General features: G+C 39.7%; 1 protein-coding gene across 3 annotated transcripts; it reads left to right on the top strand.

Annotated features, from left to right (window-relative positions):
* The first annotated feature begins 299 nt into the window (after window positions 1-299).
* On the top strand, window positions 300-11894 carry LOC111833203 (ataxin-7-like protein 3). Of its 3 annotated transcripts, XM_072712706.1 has the most exons (15): window positions 300-760; window positions 1045-1085; window positions 1271-1357; window positions 1498-1608; window positions 1899-2031; window positions 2375-2546; window positions 2883-2980; window positions 3250-3272; window positions 3505-3550; window positions 7333-7370; window positions 8146-8214; window positions 8509-8552; window positions 8880-8951; window positions 9447-9598; window positions 10376-11894. In XM_072712706.1, the coding sequence occupies exons 4-15, from the start codon at window positions 1558-1560 to the stop codon at window positions 10564-10566; spliced, it is 1089 nt and encodes a 362-aa protein (XP_072568807.1). In that variant the 5' UTR covers window positions 300-760; window positions 1045-1085; window positions 1271-1357; window positions 1498-1557; the 3' UTR covers window positions 10567-11894. The 3 variants fall into 3 exon arrangements, with proteins under 3 accessions (XP_072568807.1, XP_072568806.1, XP_072568805.1); XM_072712705.1 differs by lacking the exon at window positions 1045-1085; XM_072712704.1 differs by having other exon boundaries at window positions 300-1085.
* The last annotated feature ends 6906 nt before the right edge of the window (window positions 11895-18800 follow it).

The raw sequence follows: 18800 nt of genomic DNA, 5'->3' as shown, positions 1-18800 counted from the left end.
TGTGCCCTGTGAGGACATCCTGTCCTGGGCATACCCCAGCCTTGTGACCTGCGCTGCCTGGGATAAGTTACAAGCCCCCTACTGCTCTTCTGAAGATAAAGCGGTTTTAAGATGGATTGAAACATTATTTTCTATATAATTAAATTATAGTGTTAAAACGTAGTACAGTTGCAAATATCAAGCGCCAAAAAAGGACAAGAAACAACCGCAGTGGCGTCACACAACTAAACGAAGGTGTCCCCTAATAAAGGTATTTAATTGGAAGCTGGTTCACCTGTTTGCATTCCAATTGGTTAGATGAAACGTCAATCAAATAATGTCGGCTTGAAACAATAAGTCGACGTTAAAAATGGTTGCCTTTAAATGTTCTTTTCCGTTGTTGTACAGATGTTATGTAAAGTGGTTACTTCTGCAAAACCTCGTTGTAATCAATCATTTTCAAGCATTTGCGGCTCACTCGCGACCGCGAACATGCTCCGGCGTTGGCGATTGATTAGTTTTGCCTTTAAATGCAGGACCAAAAAAAAAAATGGCAGCTGATGCTTAAAGCGTGTTTCCTGTTGAGCATTTGACAGGATAACTGAGAGACGTGATGATGATGATGATGATGATGATGATGATGATGATGATGGTGGGGGGCTTAGCTCCTTGCCATGTGTGATGTTTGGCCAGGGGCTCGCAGACAGCCGCGGCCGCGGGCACCGCTAGACGGAGCAGCAGGTCTGCTCTGTGACGGTCCGGCCGGCCCCGTCTGCTTTGGGTGAGTCTGGTGCTCCGCTTGTAATAAAACGCCACTCAAACAAATAAGTCTGAGATCACCGAAATCATTTCTTTAAGTAACACCTCGGCGATAGCGAATTCCCTCTTCGGAGTTTCGATTCCCTACACTCGCTTGTTTGATCTGTTATTTTACAAGAAACGGCAAAAGGGACGAGCAGTTCCTGTATATGCTCCATATATTAATGGCCAGAAAAGCCGATGTCGGCGTTTTGTCAATCGGTAGTACAAGGAATCCTGGATATATAGACAGTTTTTCCGTCATAGGTTGGTTGCAGTTTTTTGTGAGGCACACGAACTGTACGAAAGTAATTTCCCCCACACCCTTGTGTAATAATTGTATTTGTGTAATATCGTATTGTTTGTTATTACATTAGCGTGACTTATTTGGTTGAGATTCTTTGTTGAACGTTAAAGACACCCAAATAATGAGCAACGTGTCAATAATTACTTATAACAAGTGGATTCCTTAATGCATGTTTTCAATCTACAGGACGGTATCGAGAGCAGTAACCTGTAAATATTCTAATTTGTTGCTGCTGCTCAGAAACAACAGCTTGACACGGGGTTGTACACTAATGTAAGTACACCCCCTTACAAGTTATCTCTTTAAACAAGTGGATATAGATGGTCTTGGTGTGATTTAAAAATAATTGTTTTAAAATAAGGATTTCCAGGGTGTTCTAAAGCTCCTATTGTTACTTTTTCTTTCCTGTCCAGTGCTTCACAGCTGCTGTGCCACAAAATGTAGGGAGGTGTCTTATACCCAAGCTTTTGCAAATGACAATGGAGGAAATGACCCAGTCAGACCTGGACAACACTAAGCTGGAGGTGCGTTAGCAAACAGACACACTGCACTGCTGCATCTGTTCTGAAAAACCACAAAATACTTTGCCTGGCCTCCAGCAACCATCACCGATGGCTATTTCTTTTTAACATGTCTAAGTCGGTATACTCCACTGGAGTTGGAAGGAGAGTTCCTGTTAGTTTGTAATTCAAGAACTGCTGCAACAAAGACAACATGAAAAACAGCATTTGCTGCGCCTACATGTGGATTGTAGGGTTTGCCAAAGTTGTGCAATCAGAATCAGCTGATGTGTAATAAGAGCAGCTTCTTTCAGTCCGTAGCTCATGACATCCTGATGGATTTGGTAGAGGATGCCTGCCTGGGCCTGTGTTTTGAGGTCCACCGTGCTGTCAAACAGGGATATTTCCTCCTGGATGAAACTGATGTGGAGAGCATGAAAGACTTTGGTAATTTTTTGCTTCCCCAGCACATACATTTTTTTTTTTAAATCTTAACTCCTGTCCATTTCTTTTCCTAAATTCCATAAAAATAGATATAAAAATGTAAACAATACTGTCTGTCTATGTTATGTATCCCTATCTGTCAATCTACGTGTATATCTACCTGTGTGTGTGTGTGTGTGTGTGTGTGTATATATATATATATATATATATATATATATATATATATATATATATATATATATATATATATGCATGCATTACAAATAGTTTTTGCTCATTATCCATGGCATTTTTGCCCTGTTGCTGGCACAACAGTGATTCTTGAGTCCATTGCTTTTCCTCACAGAAATCGTGGACCGGCCTGGAGTCGACATCTTTGGCCAAGTTTATAACCAGTGGAAGAACAAGGAGTGTGTGTGTCCAAACTGTGAGCGCGGCATCGCCGCTTCCCGCTTTGCCCCGCACCTGGAGAAGTGCCTGGGCATGGGCCGCAACAGCAGCCGCATCGCCAGCCGCAGGTCAGCCGGGGCACTGCAGAGACATTGCTGCCTCTTTCCGCTGTTGCTAGCGTTAGCAGGTAGCAGTTTGACTTCCCTCAGATTAATGTGCATATGTGCACTGTGCCACTATGTTTTGGTGTTATCCCACTCATGCTTAATAGGTGGGAAACTTAATAGCTTTTATCAACTGCATCTGTATCCTGGGTAACTCTATTGTGTATATATTGTGCAATATTTTAAATCAGAATTGGTTACGGAGTCGTCCCGTGTTCTCTAGTAAACACACTGAGTAAATAATTGAGATACGTTTGAAGTATGTTTTGTTTTTTCTCCTCTGCCTCCTTATTTGAACAGAATAGCCAGTAGCAACAATGTGAACAGATCAGAAAGTGACCAAGAGGACAACGATGACCTCAATGATAATGACTGGTCGTATGGGTCCGAGAAAAAAAGTAAGTGTGCTGGTATCCAGTATCTGCTCTCACTGGCTTTTAATTCTTTAGTCACACCACATCTCCAAGCTTATGACAGGTAATTTAATGTCTGTTTTGAGTCTGTGGTAGATGATCATTAGAGACTGGAATCGCCACTATAGATTCTTTCAACTTGTAGCTGGTCATTTTTTTTTCTCTTTGCAGAATCTTTTTCTTGGCAAGTAAAAATTATCACCAGTTTGCCCTCTCACAGCAGAATGTTATTAAACTTGACTTTTCTTTTATAGCCAAGAAGCGAAAATCAGACAAGGTATTTTACATTATTCAAAATGAACTGTTATGTGAAGTAATTTTTGTAACAGTTTTCCTTTGTTCCTTTTCCTTCCTGTCTGTGTAAGATGCACAGTTTGGTTGCTTTCGGTACATTAATACCTTATTTCTGGGTGCTTTTATGTAATGGAGTTAATAATAATAATAATAATAATAATAATAATAATAATAATAATAATAATAATAATAATAATATATTTCTCCACCCCCAGAACTCAAATTCGCCTCGAAGATCAAAATCATTGAAGCATAAAAATGGTGAGTAGTACTAATGTAATGTGTCCACAGCCTCAAATGAAATTTATATTATTTTCTTGTCCTTCAGAGTATAGCGTCCTTAAAAAGGATCCTGATTTGGTGTTATTAATCCAGTATCTTTTTTTAATTATTATTATTATTTGCGTATGTGTTTAATGTATATGTGCAAAGATTGTGGGATGTTACCACATTATACTATGAGTAGATGCTGGATTGTTGCGCTGGGGCCAGGGGGAGGGTAGGGTTTGAGATTCTCTAATCACTTAAAGCTAATTACAGCTGAACTGCAGGGGAAATTTGTAATGAGCCGAGATTACACAATTAGCTAAAAATGGCATTCTTCAGTATTATTAATCATTCTGTGTTTTAAACAGAAATATAGGCTTGTAGTTATTTATAGGAATTCTGTAAATGGAGCAACTGAAATAACACCAGCATTTTTATCTGTTTTTGGCAGACATGCAGAGGGGTACTGTTTGGGGTGTGCGATGATCTGTGGCTGCTGACATTTACTCTAACTGTATTAACTGTTTAAATACTGCGAGTGAGGTATCCCTATTTTGCCAGAATACTCCACAAACCTAAAACGTTTTGTCTTAAGATTTTACCACCAATATTCATAAGTAAGGCCTGCCTTCTGTGATTTGGTGCACTTTCTAAATTCAGACAGAAAACATTTACCAAGTTTGCCAAAAGAAGAAACAAAAACAGCAATATTTGTGATTTGATATTGAATCGCCCATAAACTTCAACTTGTTCAAACGGTATGCACCATGACTGTTAACAGTACTTCTTCCCATATGTTTGTGAAAATCACCTAATTTTGCCTTTTTTGTCCTGAACAAATCTGTTTTAAAGAGGACCACACCAAACACATTCAAGAATGAGTGTGGTCCTCACGGTTTGGACCTTAAAAGATAAGAAATGTGGGCAAATCCGATTTGATCTGGAACATCTGTGTGTCAGATGAGGAATATTTATTTGGTGTTAGATTCTTCTGTCTCCTAGAACACCTTGAGCTTTGGGCTTTCATTATATACATTATCTTAAATCGACAGGTGAGATTTCAGCTTTAGGTGCGGCATGTTGGTCTTAATCATATAACGTAATGTGAGTTATTTCCATGGGAGCTTAGTAGTGTATCTGACATATAATGTAGATCTTAATGTGGTTGCCCTTTTTTCTTGGTACTCTATTATACTAATGTGAATGACTGTGCTACTTAAATGGATGCCCCATTATAAATATCCTAAGTTATTGCAAAAACAAGCTTAAGGACATTTAGCCTTTAAGATGGCATTGTTGAGGCCTGGGTGGTGCTCTTAACTAGTCTGCAACGTTCTTCAGTAACTCGAATGATCCCCTCCAGCTAGAATGCAGACTGTCCTTAAAATAATCAGGCCTTTCCAAAAAAGTCACCCCAGTTGTTAATAAAGGCTGTTTTTGAGGGACTCCAAGTGACTAACCAGAGTAGCCTAATATACGGTGCATGTCCTATACAGAGAATTGGTAAGGCTGTTAAGTTTTTACATTTTCTTCAAGTGATGTTGGCAGGAATCTTTTGGGTCTTGATAATTCCAGAACAGCCAAGTAAAGTACAGAATTCGTTGCTATAAAATGAATCCAATTTAGCTTGAATATGAAATGGGCCCTGTGCTGATATTCCACTATTAGGAATTTTGGCATGTCTGTCTATTGAGTGCTTACTATTGAGCACCCTATCCAGAATGGCAGGCTGTTTAAAGCAGAAAATGTTGGTTTGAGCTGGTCAATGGTGTGCAGGTTGTCTCTTCTTTGACCCCAGTCTGTAACCCAGGCTGCTGCTGATGCCCAGGGGTCAGAAATGGCTGGGTAATCAGAACAGGCCAAATCCATCTCGTTGTCAGTCTGTCTGATATCTAATAGCATGTTAATGTGCAAATCCTGTTCTCTCGCTGTGCTGTAAATAAGCATTTTTGACGTTATCTTCAGTTTGAACAGGGTTCTCTGCTTAATTCTCACACATCACAGGCAGGCTTTTGGGCAGGACCTGGAGAGCACATATCAATTTGCTGCTATGCATACAAAAATTCTTCTTATTGTAAAGTTGTAACCAGTAGTCACTGAATTTACATCCCCCTTATCCTTGATAGCAGATGGTGTTTCTTCTGTGTTCCTATAATTAAACTAAAAACTCTTATTTGGAGTTAGTGGTGTTTAAAAGAGCCATTATTGTAGAGTTAAGACTAAGTAAATGTCTTTGATGAAACTGTGTATCTTTCAGTGTGCCTCCAGTGCACTCTTAAGGCAGCTGTTGTATCTCAGTCCAAAACTGAGAAATAAAATATGTTGCCAACCCAGTTATTCAGACAGTGCCGTTTTGAACTTTCAATATGAAGAGCCAGTAAGAAATGGAATAGGGTGGAGGATGTGTATGGCCAGAGGGGGCAGGGCACGGCGGGGAGGGACAATGTGGGGTGAAGCTCTGTGTAGCATGAGGCAGCCCTAGGAAGTATGTTTCCAGTCAAACTGGAGTTTATGGGAGATTCAATATCAGTCACAAATATTGCTGTTTGTTTCATCTTCTGCATTATGTGTAGGCTTACATACATGGTCCAATACAGCTTTGCTGACACAGGAAGGAGAATTTTAAAGATTTCATTGGAGTTGCTCATCTCACATTAGCTCTTTTTTAAATAATCATATCCTTTAAAAAAAAATAAATAAATAATAATAATAAAGGACATTTTCTTAGTTTATTAGTGTTGTTAAAATGTATATTTCATGTTTTATTCCATACACATGGGGGGTAGGTTAGTGCACACATTAAATTTATAGAGATCTGTACTTTATTATCGCTGAAGAGCACAAAAGCAGATACAGAATCACATGTTGGAGCAGATGCCGTGCAGGAGTGTTTTCTTGCTTACTGGTCACTGTGTGTAACTGAGAATAATTACTTAGGAACTCGAGTTATACAGCACGCTTGCCGGGAGATCGGCACATTTTTCCTTTTATATGCTGATCTTCTTTTCCACCAACCTCCCCACCTCCCAGATTCCACTATAAAGAAAAGCCAGGCTTGACTCTCCCTGAAGGAAATTAAAGCCACTTGATACATCTAGACCAGGGGTGGCCAGTCTTATCCGCAAAGGGCCGGTGTGTATGCAGGTTTTTGGGATAACCTGTAGGTCAGCTGTTCAAACTCAGGTGTGAGGACTCTTCAGGCAATCACTCCTCTAATTAGTAATCTAATTAGGGAGTTGCAGCGAAAACCCGCATACACACCGGCCCTTTGCGGATAAGATTGGCCACCCCTGATCTAGACACTTGGTCTTATACTGTGAGGAGTTTTCTGTGGTTACGTGAATTTAGTGCTGCTAAGCTTGGCCTGGTACCTGGTCAGTGTGTCAGATGGAGGTGGGTCTTTCTGCTCCATCTCCTAGTTCATCTTCCGTAGTTGTGCATTACTACAGAAATACTTTTCTCCTCATCTTACCAGCTATTGAAGTTTGAGTTTATTGTTCGTTATAATTTATCAGCCTGATTCAGTTCATGCCTTCTTTTAATCTGCACCAAGGTCAAACTAAGCACTTATGTAAGTCACTCTGGCTAAGGGCGTCTGCCAAATGCTGTAAATGTAAATGTAAACTAAACCATTGAGTAGCGCTGCATGTTTGTCATGTTAGATGAGGCAGGGGAGGTTTGAGTTTTTAAAAGCGGTCTCCCTGTGTAAATAGCTGTGCTAGGATACAGAGTGTCAGTCACCGAAAGCCTAACTTTCTATTTTCTTCTCTTTTCAGGAGAACTTGGTAGCCATTTCAGTGCTGATCAGTACAGGGTACAGTTTCCCTACTCTGTCTGCTCTCATTTTAATTGAATTTGTTTCAACATCATCTTGAATTATATTAATAGTAATAGGCATCCCATATTTCTTCTGATTTGAAAGTGGAAACTAGGGTTGCAAAATTCTAGGAATATTCTTGTTAATTCCCATACTTTCCCGTTAATTCCCATGGAAAGTTTCTAATGTGGAATATTTCCAAAATTCCCCAGCTTAACTTCCCATGGAACGGAAAGTTTCAGGAAAATTTCCAGAAATTTTCCAGCCCTTTGCAACCCTAGTGGAAACAGAGAAAGTTTGCCTTACAGCGCCAGTCTGATGTGTGTTGGACTTTTAAGCTGCAAAACGTACTTCCACCCCACCGGTGTCTTTACCTTGTTCATCCACAATTTCTGCTTTGAAAAAAGATATTGTAGCTGCCAAGCTCACTTTCCTCCTTTCTTCTGAGGGAGCACTAATCTTTTCTATAATATTACCAAAACAGTAGCACGTGGCTGCTGCATTCATTCAATGAACCATGGTATGCATTTGTTGGGTGTAGGTTTTCTGTTTTTTTAAGAATACCATATGACTGGTTGGGATTTCATTCTTTCCTGTGATAGGCTGATGTGTGCTATCAACAATGTTCCTTATTGACAGTTAGATTCTTTTTTTTTTGTTTATACAAAATTGACTTATTGCCATACACAATTTAGTTTACCGTCCAGCCCTAGATCACAGTAATCCAGTAAAAGTCTGTAAACCGCTAACCTGTAAGTCCCCCCCCTCACAGTACCATTGTAACTCTGGAATAAATTATGAAACTTTGGGACCAGATGAGCTGAGATCACTGTTAATGACGGTAAGATATTTCCTTTCTCTTTTCTGTTGTGGAAATATTAATCATTAACAATTTCCTTGAGCTGAGAATTTTTGTGAGTAATTTGGATACTCACACCCACCTTTCTCAGTTGGGTGACCTTTTTTTTTTATAGGCATTGGAGTGAAATAATTTATGCTTAATTATGTTACTTCATAAAATGTGCAGTCCCTTGTCCAAAAATCCATCCACTTCAAAGCACTTACCCTTTTATAATGGGTTAAGATGCTTGTTTTCTGGCCTTTGGTTGTTGGTGATTTTCTGTTCTCTCTCTAGCAATGTGGGGTGGTATCGGAGCACACCAAGCGGATGTGCACACGGTACGGAACAAGCATTTACACCCTTTCCCATGAAGAATCTGCCTAGCAGGCGAGCTTGACATGTACCTGCAAATTTCATTGTGAAAAGGACAGTAAAGTTACTCGGTAGCTAATATCTCACAGCTTGAGAGTTTTCAGTTAACGTTTGACCATAGCTTAGTTTGTGTGGTATTTCCATGAATGTGATAAGTTGCTGCTTTTATCCGTCATGCATGCATGTGAACTGTATTTGGACTGAAAAGCAGCATTGGAGAAAGGTCTGTTGTTGCAGGTGAAGTGGTTTTGTGGGGTCTTGGGGATATTTCACATTAATCTCTGTTGCACCAGGTCTCTGAAGTGCCCCCAGCACACAGATGAACAGAGGAGGGCTGTCCGGCTCTCCCTCTTGGGGCCAGCTGCGTGAGTGCCCCCCCCCCCCCCCCCCCCAAACACACACCTAGGGTCAGTCCAAAATATGTAGTCAGCTGTCCAGTCAAATCTTGGATGTCCCCCTTCAGTGGTATGGAATTGACAGCCAAATGCTTCACTGACCCCCATTTCCCCTCACATGTGAACTTCGAGTTAAAGTTATCTCCAACATGCCATGTGGAATATTAGCTGCTCGTTCATTGATCTTTTCATGTTATGTGCCACCTGTAGTCTTGCTGAGTATTTCTCCCTGGGGAGGCAAAATTGTGCTGGAGTGTCCAGTGTGAGCGTGACTGTCACACTGTCACCATAACGTTCATCTGCAAGAGTACACAGACGCGTCTGTCACCTTGCTTTGTATTTTCCCGGCTAACATCACAGCCTGTTTCTCCCTCCGCTATGTGCTGAGCCTCACTGACACATTTCCCATAAGCCCTTGGCCTCTTTCTCTGCTGTACTGGCAATATTCCTCGTTGATCTTGCCAGGCCGGCGCTGCCAGATGGAGACGCGGTAGTGGAGAGCGACAGCTACGAAGCTACCAACGGACAGCAGGTGCCGATTGGCCGGTTGCACTGGGGCGGGTCGTCAGACGTCTCCCCCTCTGACTCAACCTCCTCTAAAGCCAGTGAGTTCTTTGGTAAGATGGATTCCTTGCCGTCGGACTAAATGCAGAATTGAAGCATAGGTTAAAATTAATGCTCCTAGATTCTGTGATGCTACTGGCTTATTGTCGACAGTCGGCTTACTGTTATTGATTCTGTCTCAGTGCTGTTCTCCTCTCCCTACACAAAGCTGGCCACTAGTAATAGGGAGTAATAATCCGTAAAACAGAGGCTAATCGGGATGGTTCCCAGTGGAAGGTTTCAGAGCAGATTATCATGGGCATGTGGCAGGTGTCTGAAGAATCACTACTCCCATGGATGGTGAAACTCTGAGTGCATTGGGTTAAGCAGGTGTGTGTGTCTGTGTTTGTATTTACCACTAAATATCCCCCACATTTACTTTTTAGGTTATGGGAACATTTTTTCTGGTCCCCACAATATAAACCTCAGGTTTATGAAAATGTGTCTGCAATCAAAACATCTAAAAGAATCTAAAATCTTGTATTTTGTTTTTTTACTTATGTTTAAGGTTAGGTCTGGGTTAAGGGTGAAATGAATGGTGTGTGTGTGTCGCGTTTGTGGAGGAGCTAAATGCAAAAAACTTTGCTTATTCTTAATTTTAAAGATAAAAATTTGCCCTGACAGAGGGAGCTTTATCTGTCGTCAGGTGTTGATTTTAGCTGCTCGGCAGGTACAGGATGTCACTGGAGAAAAATACATTATACCTGCAGTTTAGAGTCCAGAACATGAAGGTTTGTGGTTTTCATTTTTAAGTTTTATAACTGTACCCCCCCCCCCCCTCTGTACTTCAGGTACCAACAACTCGGTCTCCACGAAGCCTAAGAAAAAGAAGCCGTCTTTGAGCCTGAGCAGTGCTGGACAAGGCCGAGCCTTGGGGGGAGGGTTTGGAGCCTTGCATGGAGATCTGGGCCCCTCTAACCACCGGAAGAAAAACAAACATCCCGTGACCCCAACAGCCGGCATCTACGAAGACATGAACTAGTGAGCAGTGAGGTGTACACCTGTAAGGGCACATGCGAATGCAATCGTACTGTCTTGGAAGATCAAATGGCAACTGTTTTCACCTGATTCCTGACACAGCCTGACACTGTCTGACCCGTGCAACCTGTGTAGTGGAAGCCCAAGTGAAGCGGCATGTCTGGTAAACATACTGGGACCTAAACAGCTGTCCATATGCACCATATGTAGATATCAAATGAACTAAATCAGTCTGCAGTTATACAAGTACTCATACAGTGAGTCTGAACATTCCTTAAATGTTTCTGGTCCTTTATGATGTTTCACAAATGTGTGATTGTGAGTTATTACCTTTTTTTTTTTTTTTCCTATGATTTCTTTCCCGAGCGGTGATTAAGACCAAGGCAACATTTTGTTCCTTGTTCCATGCACTTTGTTTTTCTGATATAGGTTCCTGCTCTTTGTAATCAGGATTGGACCATTTCAGAACAATGAATGTGAAATATATATGTGCTTATGATTACGCTGTAAGCTGTTAAATAACGTTGTTCTTCTGATCAGTCAAATCAATTTTTTGACTTGGTTTCTACAAATTACCCACAGTCATGGAGGTGGTCTGTATGTATTGGTTCGGGGAACCCCAAAGCCTCCTATTTGTGGCATGGCACTTGGCAAAGTGCACCCCTGTGAGTCCCTGGTGTCATCCCTTCTTCAGGGGTGCCAGTCCAGGAGCAGATATGCCCGCGGGCAGCCGGTGTGGCACACTGCCATAGCGCCCATTGCCAGTGTCTGGAAAGCTGCTAATCATGTGTGATGGTGCATGTATGTATGGGATTTGCACGCATGGCTGAGCTTCAAAGTATGCGGGCATGAACATTCAGGTTTACCGCTCCTGTTGCTGAGTGTGCTGTGGTGTTTGTGTGAGCAAGTCATTTTGTGATTTTTGCATATAGCAGTGTGTGTGTGTGTGTGTGTGTGTGTGTGTGTGTGTGTGTGTGTGTGTGTGTGTGTGTGTGTGTGTGTGTGTGTGTGTGTGTGTGTGTGTGTGTATATATAATATATATCACTGTGCCATTGTATGTGTATATGACTTAGAATATGTGATTTATATTTTTGTATAACTGTTATGAATTTGTGTGTGCTTGGAACTCCCCTGTATCTTCAGACCATTTTATTATATAGCTACCGGTGTGGGTATCAAAGCAGGCAGGTGGCACCAAAAAAAAAAAAAACTTGAATCATGTATAACTGCTTTCTTGGAGATAATGAAAAGATGCACAGACTGCATCAACTGGGCCTTGATATGACATACTGCTTGTGAATGAAGTGTCAGTATTAAAGCACTTGTATGAACACCTGTGTGAATTACTGGAATTTTGATGTTGTACATCTTTTTCACATTGTTGATGTTTATCTTTGTATGAGATGGGCAGCTTTTATTTCTGGTTTATTTGCCACCAAATGAAATTGAATAGATTCCAAATCATTTGTTTTATAGTGCTGTCGACATTGTGTTAAGGTTTCCAGATTAATCACAAGCGTTAACATACTATTTTGTTTTTAATGCGACTTAACCCTCTTAAGGTGGCAAAACCACCTTCAAGATAAAAGAAATCTCACCAGATCATCTAAAAATAAAAAACTTAGTGACACCTGAAAACACCCCAGAAGCCTCGAACAGTCTATTTTCACGTGTGTGTGTGTGTATTATACATAGTGTTCAGCATAAATGAGTACACCCCCTTTCAGAAGTAAGATTTTAATCAAAATCTCACTGAACACAAGAACAATTTCCACAATTTTGACAAGAGTTTTATAGAACATTTGCTTAATAATATGACTTGGATTACAACATCTTCAGTTTTACTCAAATCAGATGATGCAAAAATGAATACACCCCACAACAAAAACTACTACATCTAGTATTTTGTATGACCCCCATGATTTTTAAGGACAGCACCAAGTCTTCTAGGCATGGACCGAACTAGTTGGTGACATATTGCAACATTATCTTTTTCCAGTCTTCAAGAATAACCTCTTTTAGAACCTGGATGCTGGATGGAGAGTGACGCTCTTCAGAATTCCCCATAGATGTTCAATTGGGTTCAGATCAGGAGACATACACTCACCTAAAGGATTATTAGGAACACCTGTTCAATTTCTCATTAATGCAATTATCTAATCAACCAATCACATGGCAGTTGCTTCAATGCATTTAGGGGTGTGGTCCTGGTCAAGACAATCTCCTGAACTCCAAACTGAATGTCAGAATGGGAAAGAAAGGTGATTTAAGCAATTTTGAGCGTGGCATGGTTGTTGGTGCCAGATGGGCCGGTCTGAGTATTTCACAATCTGCTCAGTTACTGGGATTTTCACGCACAACCATTTCTAGGGTTTACAAAGAATGGTGTGCAAAGGGAAAAACATCCAGTATGCGGCAGTCCTGTGGGCGAAAATGCCTTGTTGATGCTAGAGGTCAGAGGAGAATGGGCCGACTGATTCAAGCTGATAGAAGAGCAACTTTGACTGAAATAACCATTCGTTACAACCGAGGTATGCAGCAAAGCATTTGTGAAGCCACAACACGCACAACCTTGAGGCGGATGGGCTACAACAGCAGAAGACCCCATCGGGTACCACTCATCTCCACTACAAATAGGAAAAAGAGGCTACAATTTGCACAAGCTCACCAAAATTGGACAGTTGAAGACTGGAAAAATGTTGCCTGGTCTGATGAGTCTCGATTTCTGTTGAGACATTCAAATGGTAGAGTCAGAATTTGGCGTAAACAGAATGAGAACATGGATCCATCATGCCTTGTTACCACTGTGCAGGCTGGTGGTGGTGGTGTAATGGTGTGGGGGATGTTTTCTTAGCACACTTTAGGCCCCTTAGTGCCAATTGGGCATCGTTTAAATGCCACGGCCTACCTGAGCATTGTTTCTGACCATGTCCATCCCTTTATGACCACCATGTACCCATCCTCTGATGGCTACTTCCAGCAGGATAATGCACCATGTCACAAAGCTCGAATCATTTCAAATTAGTTTCTTGAACATGACAATGAGTTCACTGTACTAAAATGGCCCCCACAGTCACCAGATCTCAACCCAATAGAGCATCTTTGGGATGTGGTGGAACGGGAGCTTCGTGCCCTGGATGTGCATCCCACAAATCTCCATCAACTGCAAGATGCGATCCTATCAATATGGGCCAACATTTCTAAAGAATGCTTTCAGCACCTTGTTGAATCAATGCCACGTAGAATTAAGGCAGTTCTGAAGGCGAAAGGGGGTCAATCACCGTATTAGTATGGTGTTCCTAATAATCCTTTAGGTGAGTGTACATGGCCACTGAATCACTTTCACCCATTTTTGCAACATGGTCTTAAATGAATTTGTTAGGACATTTCCTTTTTTGTGTGAGCGAATTAACAAATCTTGTTTGCAATCAATGGCCGACATTTGTGGGAGTATTTTGTAGTATAATATCTCATAGATAATGTTGATTCTGAAAGGAAACTAAAGGTTTTCTGACAAATCTGTTGGGGTGTACTCATTTATGCTGAGCACTGTATATATGTATTGTATTTATATATTGGTAGAAACTAAATATATTTTTAGAGCTTTCTTAGTGGAATAAAAATAACAAAAGTCCAGTTTCTGAGTTCCTGACCACCCATCCATTTGCAAATAGAACTATTCATATGATAACCAGGGCCGTAGTCAGCTATGAGGTCACCAAGGTCCAGACCTCGGTAATTTTTTAAGAGCTAAAAATAAAATTTTGGGGCAAATATTCACGTGAATAAAAAATTAGACTAATGTTTCACATAACTAATTAATTCAAAGTTGCAACACAAAATTTAAAAATAAAGAAAAGAAACTGGGGGCACAGTTCCCCATGCAACTGAATGGTTTCAACTGCCCCTCTTACCAGTTTGTCATGCATTTCTTTGTTCCAAGATCACTCATGGATTTGTTTCAACTTCCAAAAAATACAAGCAAATACTACCATTTTAAAAGCATGAGTAATCATGATTAATCACAGACTATTATTGTTTTTTTGTTTTTTTAATCAATTGACACCACTAATGTTTAATAATATCTACAATGGATTGACATGGGTGTTATGGATTATACAGCATTATTTTATGTGTTCTTTTTTCCCACAGCAGTTCTTCACCAAAAATGTTCACAATTGGGAAAACATATGTATGTTTGCTTCAACTCTGTTCAAGCAGAATAGACATGCCCCAGTCTTTTGAGGTTACACCCCCCCTTTTTTTACTCCACAATTTACTCTGGAAGTACTGCCTTTTGTTAGCCTGTTTATTAAAGACTCTTAATCCTTTTCTCACGTTTTTTAACATCTGAATGTTTGACCAAGGAAAGAGGTTTTAAATGATGTGTAAGACATTACTGGGTGACCATGTTATGAGACCGTATGTGTATTTATGAATTATTGGTATTGGCAAAGAAAATGTTTTTTTTACATTCAGACAAGAATGTGCATGTTTGGAGTTAATGAATAAATGAGTATAGAGCTAGTTGTTAAAGGTTTAAAGAATGCAAATTGTATGTGGGTGCCAAAATGTCAGTCAGTGCAGTTTGTTTGATACTCCCTTACAGTAAAACATGTAACAATTGAGTATATGCAGCTCCAGAGGTACAGATTCTGGGCCATTCCACCGAATGGGTGCCATTTCCGTCTCCAGGAAATTACATGCACAAAAAATAACTGTAAAATACATTTTATTATTAAGCATAGTATCTTGTACATTGACCTAATTGTAAATTTAAGATATATAATTAAAAACATTAATAAAAACTACCTAGAACACTGAAAAAATACCATTTGTTACCTGTCCCCACTCTCTAACTATACACTTTACTTTGAAATATAATTATTAAAATCCTTCAGAGATTTAATTTTTTTTGCATTGTTGTGTGACTCCAAATCCCATCTGTGCTTTGAAAATATTTTTTTCATAAGAAAACCATAATATTTAAGTTACAATACACATTTTAGTTGTGTCCCTAGGTTTTCACTCAGTACTGTTACCTTAACACATTACCCCATCTGAAAAATTTGGAACATTCCACAAGTCACATGTTCAACAGGAAGTTGCATCTGTTGGATCTTCTGAAGGCCATGGGTAGATGAAAAGTAAGTTCCCTCCTTTTTTCCCTCTATATTTGATAAAATTTTAACTATGACTGAGGAGGTCAATCTCAATGTTCTGTCCTGATACCTAAATTAATTCTTGGATATTATCATGTAGCTATATTTCATGTTTTTGCTAATTCTATACTAAAAACTCAGTCCTGTTACTTTCAGTCCTGTTACTCATATAAAGAGTAACAGGACTGAGTGCCAGTAACAGGAGTGAGTGGAGCCCTCTGGTTTATTGATTTATTAGTGTGAATATTAGTCAGTGTAATACTATTCAACTTTTAAGTTTTACAGTTGAAATTACTGAATTTGTTGAGATTTAAGATCAGTTTCACAATGTGGATACCATACTTACAGGGTGCCAATCCACCCCTAAGTGTTGCAGAAAAGCAGCGACGCTATCGTGCTCGACGTGATGCCGACTCAGAGAGGAGAGAAAGATATTTAGAGAAGGAACGACAAAAATACAGGGAGGACCTAGAATCAGGCATGAAGAAAAGGATCAATAACCTAAGTGAGAGAGAAAAGCGCAGACAATGCAAAAAGTGGAGGGAAACATACCATAGAATCAAGGACAGGAAAGAAGCTCTACAACACCTCATCACCCCTGCACACAGTCCCCAGCTATCAGCAGCACAAGCTGTAGATCCACAACCAAGCACTTCCAGGTGTAGTTTATGAAATGGGTCAAGTGTCAAAGAAAATGTGCAAGAGATGCAATAGGGCATGTGTGTGTGTTTGTTGCAATGTAATAAAGTGTTGTGCATAGGGTTGCAAACCTTGGAGGCAGAAACCTCGAGCAGAACCAGACTCAAAAAAGACTTGATTGCATTTCAGTATAAAATTCTGCTTATCAAGTCACAGAGATAATGCAACAGTGCATTTTAACAACTGCAATGTGTTATTTAATGTGATGCACATGTGTGTTTTAGGCAACATAATCAAGGGCAGAGAAGATAATGAAAAAAACAAGAGAATCTTCAGAAGCAAATTCAAGAATTACAGGTTCTGTTGAAGAAACAAACCCAAAAAACAGAAAAGTACAAGAAACAAGTCCAGCACATGAAAAAGAATAATGCTTCTCCACGCACAAAAGTAAAAAGGCAGATGAGACAGCTTCCACGTGCGGCCATTCAGAAGACACTTTTGTTTCATGAGTCTATGTTACAAGACATCCAAAACAAATACAAAGCAGCACAGGGGGAGAGGGAAAGGCAAATAATTTCAAAAATAATAACAGGAAAAGTTCTGAAAAAGTACATTCTGCAACGCTTGGCTCAAAATTCATTGGGCTTTTCAAAGAAAAGATGGAAAAATGACAAAAATGGGAAAGTTAACTACACCTACCAGTGGAAGCAGAACAACAGGGTTGGAGATAGTTTGTTAAGCAGAGTGAGAGCTTTCTACTCAAGGGATGATGCTCATTCCTGTTACTTGATTATTTTTCTTAAAAAAATAAAGATAAACCACTTTTTTTCAATTATGTTTGGTCCATCATTTATCCATTTGTTTAATCAATTACATGATAAAAAAATTTAATCAATTTCAGGTTTGGGTTTTCTTGAAAAGATAAAAATGGCTTTGCATCTTTTAGAAAAATACAACATGCATGCATATATAGTGATTTTTTGGTCATAAATATCAATAATTTGAACATGTAGTCAACCATTTCTTTAAAATAAACACTTTCTTGAGGGAACCTCAAAGTAATTAGTTGACATGCTTTTAAACATGCTTTTTAAATGTCACATGAGTTTTGGTAACAGGACTGAGAAAAATGTAACCATCTTCAGCTTAGAAACCTTGTAAAAGATTAAATAAAGCTGCCTGAGATTGACCAATACACGTTTTGAATAGTTAAATATATGTGTTATTAGATTCAGAGTTGAAAAAAGATAAAAAATTAAGTTTAATTTGGAAGAGTTACAACAAGCAAATGGCACCCATTCGGTGGAATGGCCCTTCTACAGATGCATCATCCCATGATGAAATGAAGACATCCAGAGAAAATGCTGATGCCTGTCTGTTCTGACAGTATGACAAAAGTCATCTCTAAGGCTCTGGGACTTCATTGGACCATAGTCAGAACCACATTTTCCAAATTGAGAAAGGTTTTAATTTTTATTGAATCTTTCCAGGAATAACTATTGTGCAACAGTCTCCAAGCCTTATATAGTTCATGCTTATAAAACTGATAAAGTCTGAGTTTAATCATGAATCATCGGAATTCCGCTGCAGTGCTCCTTGACAGTAGCTGATCAGTCAGTACAGGAAATGTTCACAGGCATTAGTGCTGGAGGTAGCTTAACTGGTTTGTACCGTGATGGGGACTTTTCCATATAAGAAGCCATATATTTAATAATGATGCATGCAACCAGTTACGATTTTATCTACCATTTGATTCTGGTTAACAATCTGTATTTAGTCTAATGCTTTTTTATGGTTCTCTATGTACAATTAATTCTATGTTATGTTCAGTATATACCATTGACACATTTTGTGCAATATTCCTTAGTTGGTTTAGGAAAAGCTAAATATTTTGTTTTCATGAATATTTGCAATGCCTTGCATCCCTGTCAGCAGGTTTCAGAGACGATGCGGATCCCCCATGGCTGAGTTAGTCATGGCATCTGATGCTGGTTTGGCAGGCTGGCAGAAACTTGATCTCAGACTCAGGTTACTTTGTGCTTTTTGACTCCCAAAGCTACAAAGATCTGCTTTGGAAACCGAACTGGTAATAGCTAATGTCACTGGGTGCAGGCCGTGTGAATGTTAATGGGAAGACATGGAGCACACTGCAGCCTTGTTAGTTAAATGAACAAAGTTCATTGTATTTCATTCTGAAATGATTAACTGGGCAGCCTCTTAATTGTAACTGTGGAAGATAGCGAAGTTCACAAACGCACCAGTACAGTAGAAGTTTGTGGGGTGCTGGATTGCACCTGGTGCTTTACGAACCCTCAACAGAAAAACATATTGTTTTAGTGTCCAGTTTTGTGAAAGCAATCCCTGCCTTTTTGTCAGTGCCTTTCCAAAATGTGTCTGGCCAAATGGCTGTTAGCTGCAATTGGAAGTATTGAAATA

Source organism: Paramormyrops kingsleyae, chromosome 5 (genome assembly GCF_048594095.1).
Source record: "Paramormyrops kingsleyae isolate MSU_618 chromosome 5, PKINGS_0.4, whole genome shotgun sequence".
NCBI classification, from domain to species: domain Eukaryota; kingdom Metazoa; phylum Chordata; class Actinopteri; order Osteoglossiformes; family Mormyridae; genus Paramormyrops; species Paramormyrops kingsleyae.
This window is presented reverse-complemented; position numbering and strand designations above follow the sequence as displayed.